Source organism: Sphaerodactylus townsendi, linkage group LG02, assembly GCF_021028975.2.
Source record: "Sphaerodactylus townsendi isolate TG3544 linkage group LG02, MPM_Stown_v2.3, whole genome shotgun sequence".
In the NCBI taxonomy this organism is placed as follows: domain Eukaryota; kingdom Metazoa; phylum Chordata; class Lepidosauria; order Squamata; family Sphaerodactylidae; genus Sphaerodactylus; species Sphaerodactylus townsendi.
In genome coordinates this window covers 91,182,114-91,205,574 of record NC_059426.1, presented here as the reverse complement: position 1 = coordinate 91,205,574, position 23,461 = coordinate 91,182,114, and the positions used below count along the sequence as shown (strand labels likewise).

Sequence of the window (23,461 nt, the reverse complement as noted above, 5' to 3'; positions counted from 1 at the left end):
ACCAGCATCCTTTGGACTTGTTTGGGTCACCTGGGGCTACCAACATTCGAGTTCAGCCCCCAGTCCTTCTGGATCAGGGCCATACCTAGGTTTGCCCGAGGAACAGATCTGTGCCACTGAGAACTGGTGCTTCCCAGCATACAAGGGATATGTTCACCCGTGGCTCAAAAGCTGATGTTCCTCATATCTCAGTCCTTTTAGGCCATTGCAGGACTATCTGGATTGTCAGTCACAGCATTGTCCACTGGGCAGCCAAGTATGCATTGTCTTCCAGCTGGGGTAGTGACCTCGGCCTAGCCAGCCGCATGACTGTGTTTTGGATGGGACAGAGAGGGATGTTCTGGGATAAATGCTATAAATGCTGGATGGAGGGGTTGTGAGGGTTGGACTACCCCACACCTTGATCATTCAGCTGGGAGAGAACGATCTGCCTGCAGAAAACAGCATGCTGCTGGCTTGTCATATGGTATTGTACTTGGAGTTCATGATTAGCTGGTTGCGGAATGACCATTTTCTGATCAAAGTTATTGGAGCAGCATTGGAGCATTGGGCATAGGCCCTGGAAAAAGTGGATGCAGGTCCTGTGAGTCTGGGACACAATTTGTGCAATTACTGGGAAGCAGGTGTGTCACCTACCCAGACACTTCATTTTGCATTCCAGCTCTGTATTGGAATGAAATCATCCATCTATCAGAATGGGGTATGGACCTCTGGCTGAAAAGCATCAGATCTGCATTGTGCAACTGGCTATTGGATTAGGAAGCTTTGGCGGAACCGAGGTGGGGCTCTTTGGTGGGTTGCGCATGGGGACTGATCTATTCAGGGGAGGAAGAGTCTGCATGCCAGGTCACCCCTTTTGGTGGGGGCCTCCATAAGAGGTTTGGAGGGATAGAGCAAGCCTGTGGACCACATGCCCACATGCTGGTGGCTCGTGCTCCTTGGCAGCAAGGGGAGTTCATCCAGAGGCTAGTGCCCAGATGGCTCTCACTATCTTGCCGCTATGGGTGTTGCTGTTTTCTCCAGCATTGAGCTTGGGGCAAGGTTATTACTGAGGGACAACAGACATGCTGCCAGTGGTCACTGGGGGACAGCAGACGGGCTGCCTAGTGCCGGATTCATCCTCTATGCAGCGCCTCTGCTTCCTTTAGCCAGCACACCAATAAACAGGCTATGGCCAAATTTTATTCCACCTAATTTGTTGTCTGTGTCTTGAGATTCTGCAATCTTGACCTCCTTATCCCCTGCTCAGGTAGCAAATCAACTGTCCATGGCCATTCAGAGAATTCAAAACTGAGCAAAGATCATTAAAAAAATGAATATTTTCAAAATAATTAATGATTAATGCTTTAGGAAATCTTGACTTTTCAGCTTTCAAAAAGGTTCCTGTTTCCCCAAAAATAAGACTTACCCCGAAAATAAGAATTTTTGGAGGATGCTTGAAATATAAGCCCTACTCCAAAAATAAGCCCTAGTTACAGATTCCCTAGCGCAGCTCATCTGGTCACGTGGGGGGCGCAAAATCATGGAAAAAAATAAGACATCCCCTGAAAATAAACCCTAAAACAACTTTTGGAGCAAAAATTAATATAAGACCCTATCTTATTTTTGGGAAAACATGGTATGACATCTGGGAAAGTGTTGCCTTAAATTCCTGATTCCATAAAGTACTGTGGCAAACAACTCTTCAAGTACAGATTATTTTAAGTACAGTCATATAGTTCAGAACCACTAAATATTAGGGCCAACATAAATCAACAGGTTTAAATTAACGAGAAAGGAATATGAAAAATTATCTGATCTATCAATTAGTGATTTAAACATTAGCACAGCCATTAATAACTCATTTGGGGCTCTGATTCAGTTTACCATAACTGGAAGACATTTTTTCTTTAAAGAGTATTTCATCCTTTTCCCCTGGAAGATATCAACTTATGTGCTTCTTCCATTTAGGTATCAAGATCAACCACAGATTACGGCTCTGCAGTATGCCGTGCCAGCAACCAAAACCTAGACCAAGAACAAAGAAACTGGCCTCCCTTTTATATTTCACTGCTTATAATAACTCATCACAGAGGGAACAGGAATTACCCAACCCTGACTTCTGGGCTGATCTCAAAAGAAACAGATGACGGTATGCTAAAAGTTAGGTCTTCCAAGCACCAGCTCTCACTAACATAGTATCATATCCTTTATAAGCATTACTCTTCCCAGCGAAACTAAACACTGTGGTGGCACAATATGTTCAGCTGGAGTTTGGACATTTCCTGCTCACAGAACAACAGAATGCAACAATCCAAAATATTACACAACGGTAATTTTTGGCAAATAAATGTCCTCCCGGTCCAAATACAAATCATAATGCATTGCATTTGAATTTTGACCATGAAATATGTTTTCATGACTTTATGAAGTATGCTCTAAACCCACTTAATTTACAGTGCAAGAATCCTCAGTTCCGGATGCATATTACTGACATAAGAGGGACACTCAGAACATCTTTAGCAACAGGTTGTGTTGGACTTGATGTTGAATCTTACTTATTTACTCTTTGTGACAATGCCAAACAACTTAGTTGATTTTAGTAAATTTTTGTAATTTATTTTTAACTGTTCAAAGGCCTCTGATGCCAAATCTTTCTGACAAGGAATATAGTGTGGAAATTAAATGACACTCCACAGTTTTCAGGGAAGAGGCATGAGACTGAGAGGAATAAGTTTAATTTATTGAATAAATATATTTTAATTTAAGGGTGGAACAAGATTTGTATACCTTAATAACATCACTCACATGCTGTACTGACAAAAGTAAGAGTTTCTCAGTCTGAGAAGACAGACTGATTATCTTTTGGAGAAGAAATTTCCTCACTGTGTCAGAAAGTGTAGGGTCACTGCAGTCACCTTTTCCATTTCCTGTGCTGGAGATATGGACAGAGGGAGCCCAACACTATTGATTTTCCTGGACTTCTCAGTGACTTTTGTTACCATGGTATGATGGTACCCTTTTATGGACCGCCTTTCCAGGCTGATACTAGGAGGCACCATTTTGTTGGTCATTCTGGTCCTTCGTTTTTCAGAAGGTGCTGCTGCTGCTCAGCTCTTTGGCCAATGGGGTCTTACAAGTTTGTGTTTTGCCCCTATGCTTTGCTACATTTGCATGAAACTGCTGGGTGAGGTTGTCCAAACATTTGTCATCAATATGTAGATGATACTTAATTATATCCTGTACTTCTGGCCAATTCCAGGGAGGTTGTAGAAACCTTGAACCAGTGTTTGGAGGCAATTTTTGAGTGTATATGGCCTATAAACTGAAGCTTAATCCCAGAAGTGCTACTGGTGAATGGAAAGTCTGAGCCAATATTTAATGTGGCAGCCATTCCAGATGGGGTTGCACCCCCTTTGAAGGGAGGAAGGTCTGTGGTTTGGGGGTACTCTTGGCCACAGGCCTGCTGCTGAATAAGCAGGGAGTAGTTGGGACCAGAATGGCCTTTTACAAGCTTTGACTGGTTAGTCAGTTTTGGGGAATTTTTTTGGAAGAAAAGATCTGGCTACTGTAGTGCATGCCTTTGTTGCATCTAGTATTCTGGTTTATGAAGTACTCAGCATTGTAACAATCTGTTCAAGACCTAATAAGAGCACCTCAGAGCTGATATTCATACTGTAAACTAAAGTTACAAGTGACACCTGAAACTCTCTAATATTTTTTAACAATCTAACATTGTTAAACAATTTAACAGTCTTGCTCTAGGAAGGGTTAAAGGGTTTTTTTGGTCAGTTTGATTTTTGACAGTCTGACTTCTGTCGGATATATGTGCCAGCTCTGTTTTGTTTGTTCAGCTCAGTGAAGAAATGCTTCCTAAAAAGGGCATCAGATTACTGGTTGGTAGCTGTGCATTCATATGATTTGAAGATGTTATTTATAGAATAGGCAACATAGGAATGTGTAATGATCTTATACTTTGTGTTAGGAGGGGTTTGCTCAATATTATTTCACTGTTTTTATATGCTCACTTCCAGTGATGGCCAGACACATTTTTTCATCTTTTCTGCTAGACTGTGACCTATTTAACATATATTTATTCTACCATAGTTTTGATTTTTATGATTCACTGAATCTGGAACTACCTTCTGGAATATTTTATTACACAGTAAGTAATGAAATCTGAACACCGATCAAATTAATTAAATTAATTAAAGTGTAAAATCATTTTCAACACAAATATATACCCAAACAAGTCAAAACACAGTTACAGATTTTTTCCCCCACCAATAAAGGTATCTTCAGGAAGTTTCAAAGTTAACCCCCCAAAAACCGGTTACATGTATGCAGAGCTAGAGCTAAATGTTTGGGAATGGCTAAAACATATGTCAGTAATATCAAAACAGCCACAATAGCCACTACTAGTGTTAAAAAACAAACATGTATGTAAAATGTAAATGGGGTCAGAATTTAAAGCTCTATTTTGCACTACTAATACTAAGTGGTTTTGTTACTTCAAAGTATGTTTTGTTACTTCAAAATTCAATAAAACTGTTTTTAGAGAAGACTGGAACCTAAAAAGTAAAACAAAACTCTTAAAGACTGTATATAAATATTAAAACAGTGTGTTGTACTTTTGTAAACTGCCTTGTAGATAGAAGAAGAAGAAGAAGAAGAAGAGTTTGGATTTATATCCCCCCTTTCCTGCAGGAGACTCAAAGGGGGAATCCCAGAGCTGGGAATCAGATTGTTAGGACCTTATTAAATTATTAGTTACAATAATTTGATAGTGAGTTCACAAATGATATTTTAACTATCACTACCCCCACACTTGTTCATCTTCCTGATCTAATGGGATGGATGCTGTTCAGATCTATTGACTCTCATGCTCATTTAGCTTTATGTGTAAATGCAAGCATACATTCATTCTCTGATTTCTTCCTCTACCTGCTACTTAAACCAAGAAATTCATTGTTGAAATACTGCAAGTATTAGAGGCAACTTACGTTACATTCTCTGAAAGTTCCTCTCCCTCTTGTAACTTTGGAGAAGTTATTACTAGTCACTGGACAAGCAAGACGTTTTTGTAAATACTGATCTACTTTTGCACTGGCCATCAAAGCCTCAAGACAGTTCACAGCAAGGGATAATGGAGACAACAGCCTCTGTTCAATATCAGTATCTTATATACTGAGACATAATACCTCCATTTTTAGCTCTCATAGATAATAGCCAATGAAAGACTAGCCTACATTAATTTGCATAGTGATTTTGTAACCTGTTGCTGAGTCCTCTTTTAATTGTTAAAATCTACTATACTGTAATGAATCTAACAAACCATGTATGGATTTTTCTTAGCTTCCCTGAAAAGCTGCTTCTGAGGTCAAGGATCCTTGAGAACAACATGGAATGGAAAATTACAGTATGAATGTGCCTTCTTTGGATTTAAGCCACTGTCAAATTTTATTAAGTACTGCACATCTCAGTGTTTTGAATCACAAGAAATCATTTAAATAATCATCTAGTGAGTCTGAGATTTCAAAACACCACTACAAAAACAACAGTTTTCCCCTTACAATTCTCCCTTAAACTCTGTTAAAGAATAAGCAAGTTTCTTACTTTAGGTATTCTCTTCCTTGGAAATGTTAGATTGTTGTAATTATTAGAGATGAACTTTGATGATTTTGCTGAACAAAGATCACTTTTTTCTCCATTCTGTTTGTCAGCAGCATCTGTTCAAACACACAATAAATCATTGCAGCAGGGCACTGATTCAACAACTAAAGCATCACTAGGAGATTTGGATAGAGAGATACAGAGTGGGTGCTGTCAGCATATGACATGTAATTCAAAAGCTACATATGATTGCTCCTAAAACCTCTACACAGAGGTTGAATAGTGAGTTGGATAAGACTGCACCCTGTGGAACCTTGCAGGAGAAGTGATCACTGATCTCCAACAGCAACCCTTTGAGTCCAGTCCATGAAAAACCATTTAAACTAATTGAAAGCACATTCTCTGATACCTACTTCTTTCTCAGAATTATTCAACAAGATAGTGTGGTCTTCTGTATCAAAAGCAGTAGATAAACCCAGTAGAAGCAACAAAAAAGCATGGCCTTTGTCTACCTTCAGATGGAAATAATTAGCTAAGGCTACCAGAGCCATTTCCATCCCACAGCCTGGCCTGAAACAAGACTGAAAAGGATCCAAAGGAGACCAAAAAGACCTGGAATTGGTCTGCTGCTGTTCTCTCAATAACCCTGACCAAAGGAGAACCCATTAGATAACTAATCTATGCACCCTTGGCTGTGATTCGATAAGCATATGAACTTGGGAGTAAACCCCGCTAAATGCTGAGACTAACTCCTGAACAGACATGAAGAGGAATGCACTTCTATAACAACAATAAACCACTGGTTATTCTTGACAGCTGCTCTAGAAATATGAAGTTCCCTTTCTTTGGGCTTTTGCCAAAGTCTAAGACTGAGCACCGTTAGAAATATATGTATATATGCTGTCTACATAAGTCCGTTTTTGTGTCAGTTTGTATTTTCCTTTGTGTTAGCCTAAGTACAAAATGATCAACAACTATATAATTGCCATTTCATCTTGTTCTCTATACATATGTAAGGAAACATAACACATAACATTAAATATTCCCCCCATTTCCTTTTAAATGCTGAGGTAGATACAGTGCACAGCTAAATACAATTAAGCATTCCAAAGACATTACATTGGCACTGCAAGAAAAACTTTGACTCAACTACAGCAGCAAATCAGGAAGGCCGTAAAAAATAATAATCCAACTTCTCCTACAAGCCAAAACAACCTAGAATGGCTTACCAACTGTTCTCAAAGGTGTTCCCCTAAATAGTTCATAGAATTTTGAGAGGTACATAACCATAGTAAGTTTATCAGGTTCTCCAGCAGACACTATCTCTTTCCCAGTAGTGATGGGAGGAATTCCAAACTCGCGTTCAGCAGTGTCAAATGCCAACTGGTTATTTTTGATAGCATCTTCTTCATTCAGAGAATCAAAGTCACTGGGGATTAAAAGAAACAACAATAGAAGCAAACCATATAAATGAAGAAGAGCTCCTTTCCAGCACTTCTGGAAACTTCCCACTCAATTTGTTTTCCTCCTTTTGAAACATAGTTTTAAATAAACCTCAGAAAAGCTGTTGTAATTTTCTAGAAAGTTTTGTTCAGGAAATGTCAGTGACAAATCAGTGATCGGGGTCACAGGCAGAGGCATATTGGGGGGGAATGGTGCCCAGACACAACACTTGCTCCGGGCACCCTCCCCCTCTGTGCTCCCCCTCCGCCCATCAGAGCCCCTTCCCCACCTCCCTGCCGGGGAAGGCAGGACTGGAAGCCCCAGCAGCTGGCTCAGCTTTAAGAAGTTGAGCCAGCTGCCGGGGCTACAGGGGCTCCCAGTCCTTCCCTCCCGAGCTGGGGAAGACCAGAGGCAAGAAGCTGAGCCAGCCGCCAGGGCTGCAGGGGCTCTCAGTCCATCTTTCTACAGCTGGGGAAGACAGGACTGGGCGCTCCAGTGGCCGGCTCAGCTTCTTGCCTCTGGCTGGAGGTGAGAAGCTGAGCCAGCCACTGGGGCTGCAGGGGCTCTCAGTTCTTCCCTCCCCAGCTGGGGAAGGCAGGACTGGGTGCTCTAGTGGCCGGCTCACTTCTTGCCTCTGGACCTGCATATCTATGGGACTGCATCTCCCTATATTGCCCTACAAGACACTCATTGGAGGGGAACCTTCTAGTGATCCTTGGCTTAAGGGATATCTGGCTGGTTGAATCTGGCCATGAAAGCCTTCGACAATACAAGTAGGATAGGTTGCTTTGATTGCAGCAATCTCAAAATGAAAGCCTGTGCACTGTTAAATAGAAGCAAATACCACATTGGTAGGACGGAACTCTAATTCCAGAAACTGCAATACAAATATTCTAGAAGTTTGATATTACATTGAATGCTTCTGGAAGAGAAATCTTAGTGCTATAATAGTATTTTCCTACGAACATGCACTTCCCATGTATATTTTCCAGGCCATATAGCAATTTCCTTCTTAAAAAAGAAAACTGCCAAACAACTTGGACTTCTACTAAAGTATACAAAAACCATGCCACTAAAATCTCAAATAGTCTTTGAAACTGTATACCTTACATTTTCAGTTCTGGGCCAAGGACATCTAAGGGGGAAAAACTGAGCAAAAACATGCATAGAGTTGCAGAGCAGATGTTAAAAAGAGAAACAAACCCATCTTCTGTTTTGACTGGCCTTGCCCAAGTCTATATTTTTACGATCAACCTGGCAAAGCCTACAATTAGAAAGCATTACACACATATGAAAACTTACATGAGGTCAGGTTTGAAGCGATGCATAATTGCACACAAAGCAAGGCCACTTCTCCATGAAGTAGAGAGATCTGTGACACTAACATTCCTATATCCTTCTGTCTGTTTCTGACACCAGGTTAAAAGTTTGTTTGGTCTAATGTCAGATTCTGAAATTATAAATTAAACAAAGTTTAGCCACCAGTTCTATAAACTCTAAGCTTCCACCCCTTTATAAAATACAAAAATTACACCAAACAGAACATATTTCATACCATGTCTGGAAAAACCAACTGATCTTCTAATGGAGCTCGCTCTTTCAAGAGGACACTGCTGTAGCTCATTTGTAATATATAAGTGCTTCACCTAAAGAAAAAAGGTACGCAATGCAATAGTAATCAGTGCAGCTGACCAACTTTCAGTATTCAAACCTGAATTCTCATGTCTCTAAATTATTAATACATTGCCCCATGATAATGCAGCCCAAGGAAATACCCGAAACCACCCAAGACAGGGATATTAACTGCATTTTCCGTAGTAGTCTCCAGTTTTCATCATTCACAAAAAGAATCAACATGCTGGCATTTCCCCTACGTACTGCCTTAGGGCTTTATTCTGTTAGTCATCCTCTTCAACTGAGGTTGCTGGATCAGTTTGCTCAGAGCTTTGGGGTTTAATGCCCTCAATGTGTAGATAACACTCAGCTCCATATTTCATCATTAAAGTTTCCAGACACATCCATTTCAGGTCTAAAACAGTACTTTGAGACTGCACCCAAGCAGCTAAGGCAGAACAAGCTGAAGCCAAATCCATATAAGAAAGAGGTAATGTTGGTTAGAAAGGCTGATGTTCTAGAGGGACTGGCCCCACTTGAGGATGCAGTGGAGCTGGCATTTGCAGATTAAGAGCCAGCCTTGCTGCTTGAAAAATAGTTTGGTGTATAGGAGGTGAAGAGTGAATTTGCTACTTTCTTACACCCCCAACCAAGGGGCCAGGCAGGCAGCTGCAGCTGTCATGTCCCACAGCTCCCATAGAGACTTCCCAGCAGTGCAGGAAAGCAGTGCTGGAAAAGTGAAAAGGCCTCCTTGCTGCCGAGAAGCCCCCATTGGGCTTAATAGACTCACACCACATTCTTTGGTGGATTAAGTCCAAGGCCCCATCCGCTGGGGTAATGTGGCGAATGGTTGGGAGGAAGCTGACTAATGTTGGGTCCTCCCCTGGCCCCACCCCCAGCCCGCCTCTGCTACACCAGCGGCGGCAGGGGTGCTTGGAACGCTTATGCCGTGTCCAGTGTCGCATCCCAGTGCCGGGGAGGGCTGCAGTAGCTGCATACTGGCAGAACTGCCCCTCTGATGGGATAAGTGCCCTGGGAAGGACATATCCGCACACAGCCGCACACTACTCCCATTGGTGGAATTACCCCCTCCCCTCTGGATGAAACTCTTACCCATTCTGGCCATGATATAATCCACTATCTTGGAACATCATAGCTAGATTACTTAAAACATTCTACACTGGGCTGCCCTCGAAGATGACCCAGGAACTGCAACTCATTCCAAATGAGGCAGCCTGATTATTGTAAAGGACTAGCTGACAAGAATATGTTTCACCTAGTCTAAAACATCTACTTGATCTGCCTGTTGCTTTCTGAGTTCAATTCATGGGGCTGGTTATGACCTTATGTACATGAACCCCATGTGCCCACTATGATCTTCAGCAACTCACCTAAAATCAATTAGAGACCTTGCTTTTTCTATTAATAGCTTTCATTCTGTGGAATGGGCTCTCTGAAGAGGTGATCTAGGGCCCTGTTTCTAGAAGTTTTTAGGAGATATTGCAAGGCCATTTTATTTGCTAGGGCTTTTAATGGGGAGTCTACATATTTTAAACTGTGATTTATTTATAACAAAAGACCGGTAATAGATATTTAGACATTTGTTTCCTGGGAATACAACACAGTAATTTGGATACAAGAACTTCTATAAGCCAATGCATCTTTTTCATATCACTTAGTGTGTATTTTATAATTCCCAATTCTGCACATTCTTGCTTACCTGAAGAGGTCGAACACAGCTTGAATTCAAGTTTGGGTAACGTGTTGCAGGATCAATGGTGTACTGGTCAAAATTCTTAGTGAGATTTTCTGGTGTTGTCTGAGGTAAAAGTCTATAAATGCTTTCTCTAAAAGGAAAAAGGAGGGGTTGTTTTCAAGAGGCATACAGGTTTATTTTAATTTTTTACCTGTTGTGTTCCTGGCTATATTTAGATGTTGGGCAACTGAATATATTGTCTGAGAATGATAAATGTTTGGGGTGGGAAAAACAACAGATACAGACACAAGTATGTCTCACTGAGGCAGGAAAACAGCTAGGAAAAAATGAGGTTACCTCTTTGGAAATTATCTGGTTTTGATTTTCCCTTCACACAAGGACAAACTCCTCTCTAACCACAAGACAGCAGTTGACAGAGTTACCAGTCATCATTAGTCAGTTTGTCTTTCCATTTGCAACTATATTGCATTTTTGTCATCCACAAACATGTGCTTTCTCAGCCCTTCTATGACCTTTCTGGAAGTTCAGACTTTCCACACTACCATAGGCAATACTATCCCCAAATAAATCAACAGCTGTATCCTTCTCCCTGGGAGGGACAAAGGCAGGATTAAGAAATGCTGAGACTATAAACTATGAGAACTTTAAGAGGCCTCACAGCTTTTCCAAAAATGATAATTTTATAATTACAGTTAAAAATTATAAATGCCGGAACAGCTCCGGAAAGGGCCTTACCTTTCCCTTGCTTTTTTTTCTGACAGAAATCACGGCTTGAAGGCTGATGATGCTGTTCTGGTTGCTTAGTAACAGCCACTCAGGGGCATATGTTTCTTTAAAGTGTTGGTTCAATCATTTTGGGGGCTTAACACCCCATTCTTTTTATTTCTTTTAGATTTCAGATTTTGTTGCAAACCTAGAGGTTTTCAGACAGTGACGTAGGTATAAAAATTTTATGGGGTGGGGTCAGGGAGCGGACCCCAGCCCCTGGCGTGTGGCCATGCCTCCCCAAGCTCCGCCCCCACCCCCAAGCTGGAGGGAATCGCTCCAAACTCTTATGAAATTTAAGCCAAAATAATTTTGCATCAGATTTCCCAAAGCTGTGCCTGAACTTTCTAAGGAAATCAAAGCTCTTATCAAGCAGCTGAAAAGAACTGACTGCATCTCTGCCCATCCTCTTTCTGCCTTCAAAGGCTTTCTTTAAAGGGGGGGCTCTTTGTTCTCTTTTCTGTTGCATTTAGAAGGTTACTGTAAAGTGGATTTTAATTAACTTGCTACTAGGGTTGGTAAATGCTGTAAAAATTCGGTGAAATTCAGATTCGGATTTATTTGGGCATAACATTATCTGTATGCCCAAATAAGACACGTAACAAATTCGGATATGCCCAAATTTTTGGGCAAATCCGAAAAATTTGGGTCCGTTTGAATTCCCCAAAGATTGCTTAAAGGGGAAAGCACTGAAACTCATTTTGAAGTCCTTTTCCCTTTAAGCAATCTTTGGAGAATTGCACCTTTAAGAAATATGTGAAGATGTAATGGGGGGTTGAACTCATGAGCCCCCCCTTACCCACACCCCTGTTTTCAGAGGTTTGTAGGTAGCCCAGTCGTTTCAGTCCATGAGCCCAGTCTCTTGGGTATGGTGACCAATTTCCAGTTAGGGCATGGATATTTCCCAGAATTTTAACTGATAATCAGTTCCCCTGAAGGACAATGGCTGTTTTGGAGGGTAAACTCTATTGCATCATGCCCTGCTTTCTCTCTTCCTCCTCAAATCCCACTCTCCCCAGGTTCTACCATCAAAATCTCCAGGCATTTCCCAGCCAAAAGCTGGCAGCCCTACTTTGGAACCATGTTAAAAATTAGATTTATTGATGATAATATACAAATGTATCTTCATCAGTGTGTCATTTGGCTATGGGAAAGGCACACAGACCTTTGAAATAAATAATAAAAAGCCATTGGTTAATTATAATTAGTAGGAATGTGGTGTGAAGGCAAGGAAAGAAGATCAAACCAGGATACAACTCACAGTCATTAACCAATGCATCATCCTGGTATGTTATGGATGTGAACTTTATTTCCAATATTTTTCTTTATTTTAACCAAATAGAGCCACATATTTTGGACTGCTTCATTCTCATTAAAGTGCACACACACTGAAATAAAGGCTTTGAGGTCAGGGAGAGGAAGGGGAAGACTAGTATTTGCTGCCAAGTATATGGAATCAAATATATACATGGAATCACTGCCACTGAGAGTGTTGGCTAAGAATGTGCACCATTTTTCTGGATTTTTTGAGTTTGTACGACACAGCAACTTTTGAAAAAGTCAAACAAAGCTACCCCCCGACCCCATACACACACACTAGTATAGGAATTTCCCCCAACTTTTTTGGCTTTTTTGAAATGTTTTAGGTTTTTCAAACTTGATCCAGAAACATTCAGCTCTGTGCCTCCCCCACATCTGAGGTTCAAGTGGCATCTGTTTTGCAGCCAAAAATACCCCCCCAACCCCCAATATGGCCTTTTCAGGTTTATTTTCGGTCAGCTTTAGTCAGATGAACAGCCCTAGTGTTGACGACTACAAGTGTTGACTACCACTACCACCTAGTGTTGACTACCTCACCCCAAGTCTGGAGAATTGCTTATTTTCTAGGGTGTTCAAGCAAAACCTTGGCCCCGTATTAGCAGATGCAGCACCAGAGAACAGAATGGTCTGTGCAAACAGGAACTATTGTTTATAAAGAAGCAAATCTTTCCCCAATCCAGTGAGTCTGCACAGAATGAGGAAAACAGACTAATCAGTATAATTTTGTTTGATGGTAACTTTGTTCATTGATTAATATCCCTGCCAATTACCTATTTACTGCCTTACTCCCCTTCTTTCTAACATTCATAAACTCTGAAGTTTGACAATGAGGCAGCCAAGCATCAGTGTAACACAGTATGTACCCAAAAAGGAAGACAACCTTGAATGCAAAATGGTCCCCCCCTTTTTCTCTCATAAAAAGTTCGACACAAAGGGTTTTATGCATACTTGCAATTTGTAAGAAAGTGTAAGAGAACACCCAGAAATATACTCTGTATACATGCACATTCTCAGTAGCTCTTGCACAGAGTAAAAAAACCCTACATGGCTATCATCATCAGATGCAAGAGTACAAGAGCACTTAATGGGACCATAGCGGCCATGTCCTTGTTCTCCAAATCAACCAGCAAATCCTCAATAGAAAAGGGAATGCTTCAGAAAGTCTCAGGAGAAATCACTACTCTGTCTGCAGGGGACCCCTAAATCCTGAGCTCCAATGACTTCTGAGCTCACTACCTGTTCTCACAATTTCAATAGTTCACACAAGCTGTACAAAGACAGGGATTATCAGAAAATATTACATTGGCTGATTATGCACAGCAAAATTCCCATGACTTCAAAGAGAATTGGCCATAGAGTCTTTGTTTGGGGGAATGTTTGGTATTATTAACCAATGCCCTGTTTGCAGGGGGGCAGGCATTACCCATCAGCTGGCTTTTTTGCTTGCGTCGGGGAGGAGGTAGCCATATTTCATTGGTTCCCTATCATTCATATGAGCTATAATTTTTAATATAATCTTTAATTTTTATCTTTAATCTTATCAATAGATTGATATAGATCGACAGATTGACATAAATTGTTGGAATTGTTTTGCTGCTTACTTAATTTTATGGATTTTAGATGTGTTTTAAGTATTTATTACTGTATACTGTTATTGTGAACCGCCTAAAGCCCTTCGGGAATGAGGCAGTCTAAGAAATCTAAAGTAATAAATAAATAAATATTAAAGCAAAGTCCTGAATACAGCATCTGTACACTGTCTGTACACTGTCTGATTGTTTTTTTATGGCAAGAAATGGGGCAGGGACTAATGGCTGCATGCAGACTGCAAAACCACAAAAGAACAAAGTGTACTACCATTTGCTAAGATCCCCAGATTCACAATCATCCATCTCCTGAAGTACTGTAAACCCAAGCATCAAGGCCAATGGACTTTCCCAGTGTGGTCTGGAATCACTGATTGCTTGTATATAAAACTACAAGGCTGAAGATGTCACAGTTTGTAAACGCAGGGGCAAATCAGGTGTTTGGATTGATTGACTACTCTTATTATTTTGACATTTTTTAGTATTAGTATTGATTTATCAAGCTATCAATATGATTATTTATTTATTTTTAAAGATCTAAAGAAATGCAGGAGCAGGGAGGCTATGGCCAACAGAAATTATATGGCAGGACAAGAAGCAAGAAGTAGTTGGCAACACGGAGGAGGGTGAGGGGGAAGCATACAAAGCAATGTATACAAAGCAAATATTATTGTCCCCCTGACCAAAGTGCACAAGAGGATTCTGAGATGGAAAAAGAAATTAGAGAGGCCAACAAAAACAAAAATGTAGTGGTAATGGGTGATTTTAACTATCCCCATATAAACTGGAAAAATGCATGTTCAGGTCATAGTAAGGAGCGAGCATTCCTGGATATGCTAAATGACTGTGGCTTAGAGCAGATGGTTGTGGAACCAACCAGGGGAGGTGATCCTAGATCTAATTCTATGTGGGACCTAGGACCTGGTGCAGGAAGTCAGTGTTGTTGAGCCGATAGGGAACAGCGACCACAATGCTGTCAGATTCAGTATCTCAGCATGTGAACAAGTGGGCAACTACTTCAGTGTGAAGTTACATCTACGCCTTCAGAAAGGGAAATTTCTCAAAGATAGAGAGGGGATAGGTCGCGCAGGAAGCTGAAAGGAGAAAATCAAGAGAGTCAAAACTTTGTCCAGGATGTGCTTGGAGGTTATTTAAAAAACACAGTAATAAAAGCTCAGCTGGAATGTGTTCCACAGGTTAGAAAAGCAGCAGCACCCAGTCCAAAAGAAAGCCACCATGGTTAACAATAAGAGAGGTTGAGGAAATTATCAGAAAAAAGAAAATGTCTTTTAAGAAAAATGGAAGTCCAGTTTGGCTGATGAAGAATATGAGAGGGAACAGCCAAATGGTGGCGCAAAAGAGAAGCAAGTTAGCTGTAAGGGAGAGGCAAAAAAAGGATTATGAGGAACGCATGGCTGCGAACATCAAGACCAGCAACAAACAGTTCTTCAAGTACATCAAAAGCAGGAAGCCAGCAAAGGGAAAGCGGTAGGCCCGTTAGATTGACAAAGGAACAAAGGGTGTGCTAAAAGATGGCAGGGAGATTTCGCAGGAGAAGCTGAATGAATTCTTTTGCATCTATCTTCACCTAAGAGGAGGCGCAGGAACATTCCTGCACTCTGAACCAAGCTTCTTAGGGAGTGCTAATCCGAGGAACTAGCGAAGATAGTGGTAAGACAAGGGAAGAAGTTCTGGCAGCTTGGTCATTGATAAACTAAATGTTACCAAATCCCCTGGCTCCAGATTGCATTCAAGCAATCTAAGAGTTCTTAAAGAGCTCAAGCATGAAATTGGCTGATCTTCTCACTTTAATATGCCCCAACTTATCCCTGAAATCCTCAGGCTCCATCCCTTGAAGACTGGAAGATGGCCAATGTCACACCCAATCTTTAGAAGAAAGGATCTAGGGGACCCGAAATTACAAGGCCAGTCAGTTTGACATCTGTTCCTGGCAAATTAGTAGAATCTATCATTAAAGATAAAATTATAAAACATGTAGAAAAGCAAGACCTGCTGAGAAGGAGTCAGCATGAAAACTTTTGCAGAGGCAAATCTGTCTTACAAACTTACTAGAGTTCTTTGAGGGTGTAAACAGGCATGTGGACAGGGGTGAACCAGTGGACATTGTCTACTTGGATTTCCAAAAGGCTTTTGACAAAAGTTCCCTCACCAGAGACTGTTGAGAAAAACTCAGCAATGGAAAGGAATAAGAGGGGAAGTCCTCCTATGGATTAAAAACTGGTTGAGAAACAGGAAACAAAGAGTGGGTGTAAATGGGAAGTTCTCACAATGGAGAGATGTCGGGAGTGAAGGTGTCACCCCAAGGATCCGTTTTGGGACCAGTGCTCTTTAACCTATTCATAAATGACCTGGAAGTAGGGGTGGGTAGCGTGGTGGCCAAGTTTGTCACGCGTGATGCATACCAAATGTATGTAGGGTGGTGGAGAAACCACAAAGGATTGCTAAGAGCTCCAGCGGACCTTGATAAATTCAGGGGCAGAGCAGGCTAGGAAATGGCAAATGCAGTTCAATGGTAGCAAAATGTAAAGTGATGCACATAGGGGCAAAAAATCCAAACTTCATACATATACACGCTACACAGAGGTCAGTGCTATCAGTCACAGACCAGGAAAGTGGATTTAAGTCTTAGTTGATAGGTTCCATGGGAATGTCAACTCAATGCATGGCAGCTGTGAAAAAGGCAAACTCTGTGCTGGGGATCGTTAGAAAAGGAATTGATAATAAAAGGCTGCAAAGATTGCTCAAGTGCCCTTATATATAAGCAGAAAAAGGAGATGCTGCACCGCGACTTGGAGTATACTCGTGTCCAGTTCTGAGGTCGCCGCATCTCAAAAAAAAAGCGATATTGAGGAGATAGAAAAAAAAGAGAAGTGCGAGAGAAGGGCAACAAGGATGATTGAGGGACTGGAGCACCTTCCCTATGAGGAGAGGCTGCAGCGTTTGGGACTCTTTAGTTTGGAGAGGAGGCGGCTGAGGGGGGATATGATTGAAGTCTACAAAATTATGCATGGGGTAGAAAATGTTGACAGAGAGAAATTTTTCTCTCTTTCTCACAATACTAGAACCAGGGGGCATTCATTGAAAATGCTGGGGGGAAGAATTAGGACTAATAAAAGGAAACACTTCTTCACGCAACGTGTGATTGATGTTTGGAATATGCTGCCACAGGAGGTGGTGATGGCCACTAACCTGGATAGCTTTAAAAGGGGCTTGGACAGATTTATGGAGGAGAAGTCGATTTATGGCTACTAATCTTGATCCTCTTTGATCTGAGATTGCAAATGCCTTAACAGACCAGGTGATCGGGAGCAACAGCCGCAGAAGGCCATTGCGTTCACATCCTACATGTGAGCTTCCAAAGGCACCTGGTGGGCCACTGCGAGTAGCAGAGAGCTGGACTAGATGGACTCTGGTCTGATCCAGCTGGCTTGTTCTTATGTTCTTATGTTCTTAATGCCAAGGAGTGGGGGAGTAAGACTAGGTGGGCTTGCTGTGGGAAGAGGGAAGAGATCGGGGCAAAGCTATACCCACTGGCAGATCTGTCCCACTCTCGCAGTGAAGCAAAATTAAAGTTGTGCTATAAGTGAATTTGCTTGCCATAGAGAGAGTGGAAAGTGAAAGCATGTCTAGTGGAAATATGTCCGTACAAGAAATCTTGTTGCGGTGAACATTCACCTCTGCCACACAACAAACACCTTGTGTATAATTGGCCATTCTCTCCTGCATAGAAGTATGGAATTTTTATAGCTTGAAGTGGTTTTATGATTAGCATAAAGATAAAATTCTGTCTTTCCAGGGATCCCACCTGCACCACTTACCAGTGGATATTTTCACTAATATGTAGTTCTAACATTTGTGATAAGAAACTCCTATGGATACTTTGAGGACATCCAAACTTTCTCTGAAGTCATTAAGCAGACTGGCTTTCAAGCAATATAAAAATCATAGGTCCAGACTTGCTATGTCTATCTTGCATAGTTAAGATGGTGACCAAAACAGATAGAGGGATTTTGGCTCAGGAAGAGTATGGTTTGAGATATTTTATTTGAAGTCAAGAAGGGGTAGGAGGCCTACCTTTCTGCAAGGATGTCAAGTGGGAGCTTTCCTTGTGCCCAACTTCTCACCATCCACGCCGTGTCAAATGCAGCCAGGAACCCTCTTGCACAGCCAGTACCCATTGGCCAGAATGGCTGTTAAGTAGTAATGTTTACATTTTAGATATTTAATACCATTACTATTAAAGAAGTTTGCTCCCTTCTTTCACAACTGCAGATACCTGTCTCATATACCAGATATTACATATTATATTTCTCATTTTGTTGGTTATATGAATTACACAGCTATTAACAGCCCTGTTTTTAGTCAAATGATGTTCAACATCCAGCACTTTTTCACACTGTCCATCAACCTCAGATAGTAATGTTCCTAACTTTGAATTAAGTCACAATTTTCCAGTCCTCATGGTTGCAGAGATTAGTTTTGAATACAATGATGGTTAAAAATCCTTAAATTGCTCATTTATGTTGTAGAAAAGACAAATGCACACATTACCTCTAGTAAACTGTCTCCAACAAGAGCAACCAGCAGTTGATGTCTGTGCCTCTCTCGTATTAATGCAGCATTTTCAGAGGCATACATGGAAGTAAAATCAAACATCGCCACATCTGGTTGTCCGTAATGATTAATTGCAAAATCCAAGGCAGGCAGTTGGTAATCAGTGGCAAAATCAGCAGCTTCTCTTGCATAGGACAGCAGATTATCTTGGTTTACATTTTCCACACACAGAAGCATTTCAGTATCAATGTAATCCTAAATGGGTAAGCAAAATGTGTTATAAAAATGATCCACATATCTTTCCATGATTCTTACTCAAAACTAAACTATATCATTCTACACAGGAAACAATCCAGCTTGGGGTTACAAGTTGCTGCAGGTTCTGCTCTGTCTTGTGACATTACTGGAGATTTGGGGGTGCTACCTTGGAAGGGCAAGGTTTGGGAAGGGAAGCAGCCTCAATAGGGTATTGTGCCATAGAGTCAACTCTTCAAAGGAGTCATTTTCTTCAAAGGAATTGATCTCTGTCATCCAGACAGCAGATATAATTGCAGGTGATCTCCAGCCCTCACCAGGAGGTTGGTAATCATGGTTCCCATGAAAGAAATGGCTGCTTTGGAGGGTGGATTCTATGGTGTTATATCTCTAGGTCCCTCCATTCCTCAAACTCCACCCTCCCCAGGCTCTATATCCCAAATCTCCAGGTATTTTGTAACCTGAAATTGGCAACCCTATATCCTTCCCAGCTAGCAGCCAACATACTTTTATATGCTCTCTGTCTTCAGCTTTCTCTCTCCCACCCCTATGCCTAGGAAAACTGTGGCACACATAGTTGTGTGGCCACTGGGCAAGGGAACCTTCAATTACTTTTAGAGTGGCACCTCATTTTCCCCTTCATCCCCCTTCCCTACACGATTTCCTCTTTCCACCTCCTAGCAATCTCCATATTCTCTCCCTTTGCCCTGCCTCATTCTCCCCTTCTCAGACATTCGCTCACCTAGCTTTTGTCTACTTCCCATCTTCAGCTACATTAATTATGTATTTACTTCATTTATATTCCACCTTTCTCCACAGTAGGAACTAAAGAAGCTTACATTAGTCTCCTCTCCTTTTTATCTGCACAACAGCCCTGTGAGATAGGTTAGTCTAAAAATAGTTGATTGGTCCAAAAGCACCCAGGGATTTTGCTCTTTCAAGCCAATAGGGGCTGTATAAAAGAAATATGACACCAAAATAAAATTTTTATATAGCGGTTAAATATGTCATTGCCTTTACACATTCTGCAGAAGAAAGATAAAACATTTTCACAAGTGCAGGTACATACATTAATAATCACTCCCTTTTCAAGAAGACTCTGTTTTTTTGCAGTCATCACAAAATAGTGAGTGTTGTCCTTGTAGTAGACAATATTCTCCAAATCAATTCCTAGGGAGGAAAGAAAAGCATTTGAGGGAGGTGAGATTCACAGAAACTCTTGTCAATGTAAATAATTCTCTCATCAGTTGGCCAAATGTCCTATACTGTTCCTGTTCAGAAATTCAAGCACCTACGTGACAAATATATGAGCAAAAAAAAGCCCTAAATTATTAAATGCTGAAAAATTAATCCCCAGATTTAGATAATACCTACAACCTCCCAACTTTAAGAACAGAAAGAATAAAACTCCAGAGAATCAGATTCCCTTATCAATACCAGTCAAAAGAAATAAAAGATTAAAGACATGGGAGTAGACATTTGGTTTATAAAATTTGGTTTATAAAACAAGTTTTGTGAACTAATACCGGTAGCCATAAAATGAAAATCTGTACTGGTACTGTAGAAATTCTACTTAGTGAGCTTTCATTGCAGTGAAAGCATATATTAACAGACTCAAACTGTGGGGTTTTTTTGTTTTGCTTTGTTTTTTTGCATTCAAAATGGTTCAGTCCATTCATTTGAAATGGTGAGATTTGACTATTTTTCTTTTATAATAGAAACTCTATAAATATTTACGGTTCAAGTTAAGACATATTTGATATATCTTCTTTCCTTTAATTTAATGGACACACGGGGAAATTTTTAAAAATCCTCTATATTTATAAATATTGATTCTATGTCTTGTTTTTCTTCACATTTCATATTTACAGTAATTTTAAAAAACACTATTCCCATAGCATAGTATAAACCTTGGCTCGAAATCCATAGCATAGACAAAGAGGTATTAAAAATAAACCAGCTTGGTTTAAAATCATGCAATGTGAACTGTTTCCATAGTTTGACTGACAGCAGGATAAAGCAAACTAATAAAAGATCACTGTAGGAGTAAAAAAAGAAAAGAAAATCAGATGAAAATATTTTTAGAAGTTTAAAAAATAATTCACAGTGCAAACATCTATGCTAAATGCACAGCTGAATGAGATTAACTCTACCTTTCTACCTGTTTGAAGCCATCACTTTGCCATCACTTAACTGGTACCTTACAAGTAGCTATTACAGGGTTAAGTGCAGGGATTTATGCTGTGCTTTGCCCTGCTTAAAAGGAGAACAAGTAACCCACCTGTTTCTTCTTTCAGATCTTGGAAGAATTTTTGATTAAAGATGAAAGCAACTCCACTGATCTCTTCCACCTTAGCTTCCGCAGTTGTATTTCTGTTTATAAAGTTGGCAGTAATAGCAATAGCCAGTTTCCCACGGAATTCTTTCCTCCTAAAGCCTTGCACAGAAAAAAGCACCCCAGGAATCACCATAAAAGTTTTTTCTTGATGCATTTAAAGATTAAATTTTTAGCTGGCAACTTCAGACAACATTTGCTTAAAAGGTTTCCAGTTGAAGCCCATGCCTACTGACTTTTCTTCTGTCTTCGATTACCAAACCTTACCATGCTGCCTAAAGAGAAAACTGGAGTATGTCATACATCCAACTTTATGCATCTGTGCAAAGAAAAGAAGGAAGCACTGATAATATGAGGGGTTTGTTTAAACAGGGGCCTGTTTAAACTCTCCTGTGCTGCTTCCCACAAGTTCACCCCTTTTGCTTACTTTATGGCTTTTGGATAGATGTGAGGGTGAAGACAGATTGATAGACCAGAGTAGAAATCTCTGCTCTTTGTTCCATAGTGAGACACTGAAATGGAGTAAGGATACCACAAATTTCACAATGAACCTGTTCAGCAGTCAAACATATCTTCTTGGACAGTCAAAATCAGTTAATGAGCTTAGCCAGAATATGTTCACCTTGCATTAAGTAACTAAAACAGCTACCAATCCAGTTTGTAGCAGCTGTTCTTAAACTTAACTTAAACTTAAAGGGGACACAGTGTGTAACAGACTTCCCTCTGTGATACACCTCTGAAGATGCCAGCCACAGATGCAGGCGAAACGTTAGGAACAAGATCCACCAGACCATGGCCACACAGCCCGGAAAACCCACCAGAACCAGTGTTCTTAAACTGATTTAAAGCTGCTTGAGGGTCCAAATACCAGTCCAGTTCTGATATCCTGGTATTCCCCTGCAACCTAGCCTTGTGCTAGGGCCCAGGAAAAGTTGGCGGGAGTGGGGGCAGAAGTCATCTCACATCTAAGAGGCTTCTGTTCCATCCATCCCGCTTTAGAAAAACTGTTGCACAGTGAAGTTGGAGATAAACTGCTGGCTTCTGAACTCCTAATGGCAAGTGGGGAGGGAGAAGGAGTCAGTTTGTTTTATTTTAGCTGTGTCCCAAGTGGACATTTTCCATTCCCATTGGGAAATAGAGAATGGGAATGAGCTGGCCATCTGATCACCCTCTCTCCTGATAAATTTGTGGCAACTCGGCCAAACTGGGCCACAGTTATTTCCAGGATGGAAGATTAGAAGAACATGACTCTTTGGTGATCCCAATAATCAGATGGGAGTCAGCTCCTGACACCCCCTCCCCCATTATTATTATTATTTTTGCTTAGGCACATTTCCTCAGCAGACGATCACAAGTCAGATGATCCACAATCTGCTGGGACCTGACTTCTGTGTGGAGACAGGCCAGAATGTGTATAAAAATTTGTATTTAATCAAGAAATATGGAAAATCCAAATGAACCAAAGAAGCTAAGAATCAAAATGGGAGCTTCTGTGTAAGTGACCAAAAGCCTGCATTTTTGCAGCAGGTCAAAGGAATGTCACCAGCTTGTCAGTGACTATGCAGGCAAGCAAGATAGCATCTTTGGGATCTTGTAACTACAGGCTACTACGTGACAGAAGACAAATGCATTTTATAACTTTGGTTTTTGGGTTAGAAATGAATGTGATTAGTTAAATTACAAAGTGTTTTTCTATATAGTAAAATAACACAGAAATGATAATGAGTGATTCACATTTACTTGTATTTGATCATAATTCTATTGTCTTAGAATCAAAGGTATAATTGTTGTTAGAATCAGTGTATGTAAAATCTGTTAGAATTATGTTTTAACATTTCATGCTGGGAAAGGGAAGTTTTATGATCTAAAAGTATGTAGATTCAAGCCTGCATTGCTTGAAGGTGATAGTTCTCTCTCTGGGAGAAACTTAGCAAAACGGATTTTTCTTGAAGACAACAAGCTAGCTTTATGGCTGTCCTTTGCATATGGGTAGAGGGCATAAGCTAACAGCATGCAGCGTTTGACTTAGAATACAGGCTGTCTTCATGTGACCAGGAGACAGATTCTGTCCAATCAGGTTTGACCATACATGCTTGTAGCACGTGAAAGGAGTATGGGTTAATACGTGAGTAAGGGGATGGACCGTGTGACGTCTTTGCATCTATAAAAATTAAGGTTCTTCCTCTACAGGGTGTGTCTCTTTCGAGAGCCACCTGGGAGGGGCAACCTCCTGTAACATTCTAAATTCTGTGTCTCTCA

The 23,461-nt window shown here is 40.8% G+C and overlaps 1 protein-coding gene across 7 annotated transcripts in view; it reads right to left on the bottom strand.

The window, feature by feature from the left end:
* MICAL2 (microtubule associated monooxygenase, calponin and LIM domain containing 2) overlaps window positions 1–23,461 on the bottom strand; it is a 102,822-nt gene that overhangs the window by 27,722 nt on the left and 51,639 nt on the right. For all 7 annotated transcript variants that reach the window (XM_048485051.1, XM_048485053.1, XM_048485055.1 and 4 more), the window contains exons 6-14: window positions 21,149–21,304; window positions 19,937–20,037; window positions 18,610–18,867; window positions 18,133–18,248; window positions 10,370–10,496; window positions 8,591–8,681; window positions 8,338–8,485; window positions 6,822–7,021; window positions 5,596–5,708 (exon numbers count right to left, since the gene is read on the bottom strand). In XM_048485051.1, the coding sequence (XP_048341008.1) occupies window positions 5,596–5,708; window positions 6,822–7,021; window positions 8,338–8,485; window positions 8,591–8,681; window positions 10,370–10,496; window positions 18,133–18,248; window positions 18,610–18,867; window positions 19,937–20,037; window positions 21,149–21,304 (1,310 nt within the window). The remainder of the gene's footprint in view (window positions 1–5,595; window positions 5,709–6,821; window positions 7,022–8,337; window positions 8,486–8,590; window positions 8,682–10,369; window positions 10,497–18,132; window positions 18,249–18,609; window positions 18,868–19,936; window positions 20,038–21,148; window positions 21,305–23,461) is intronic.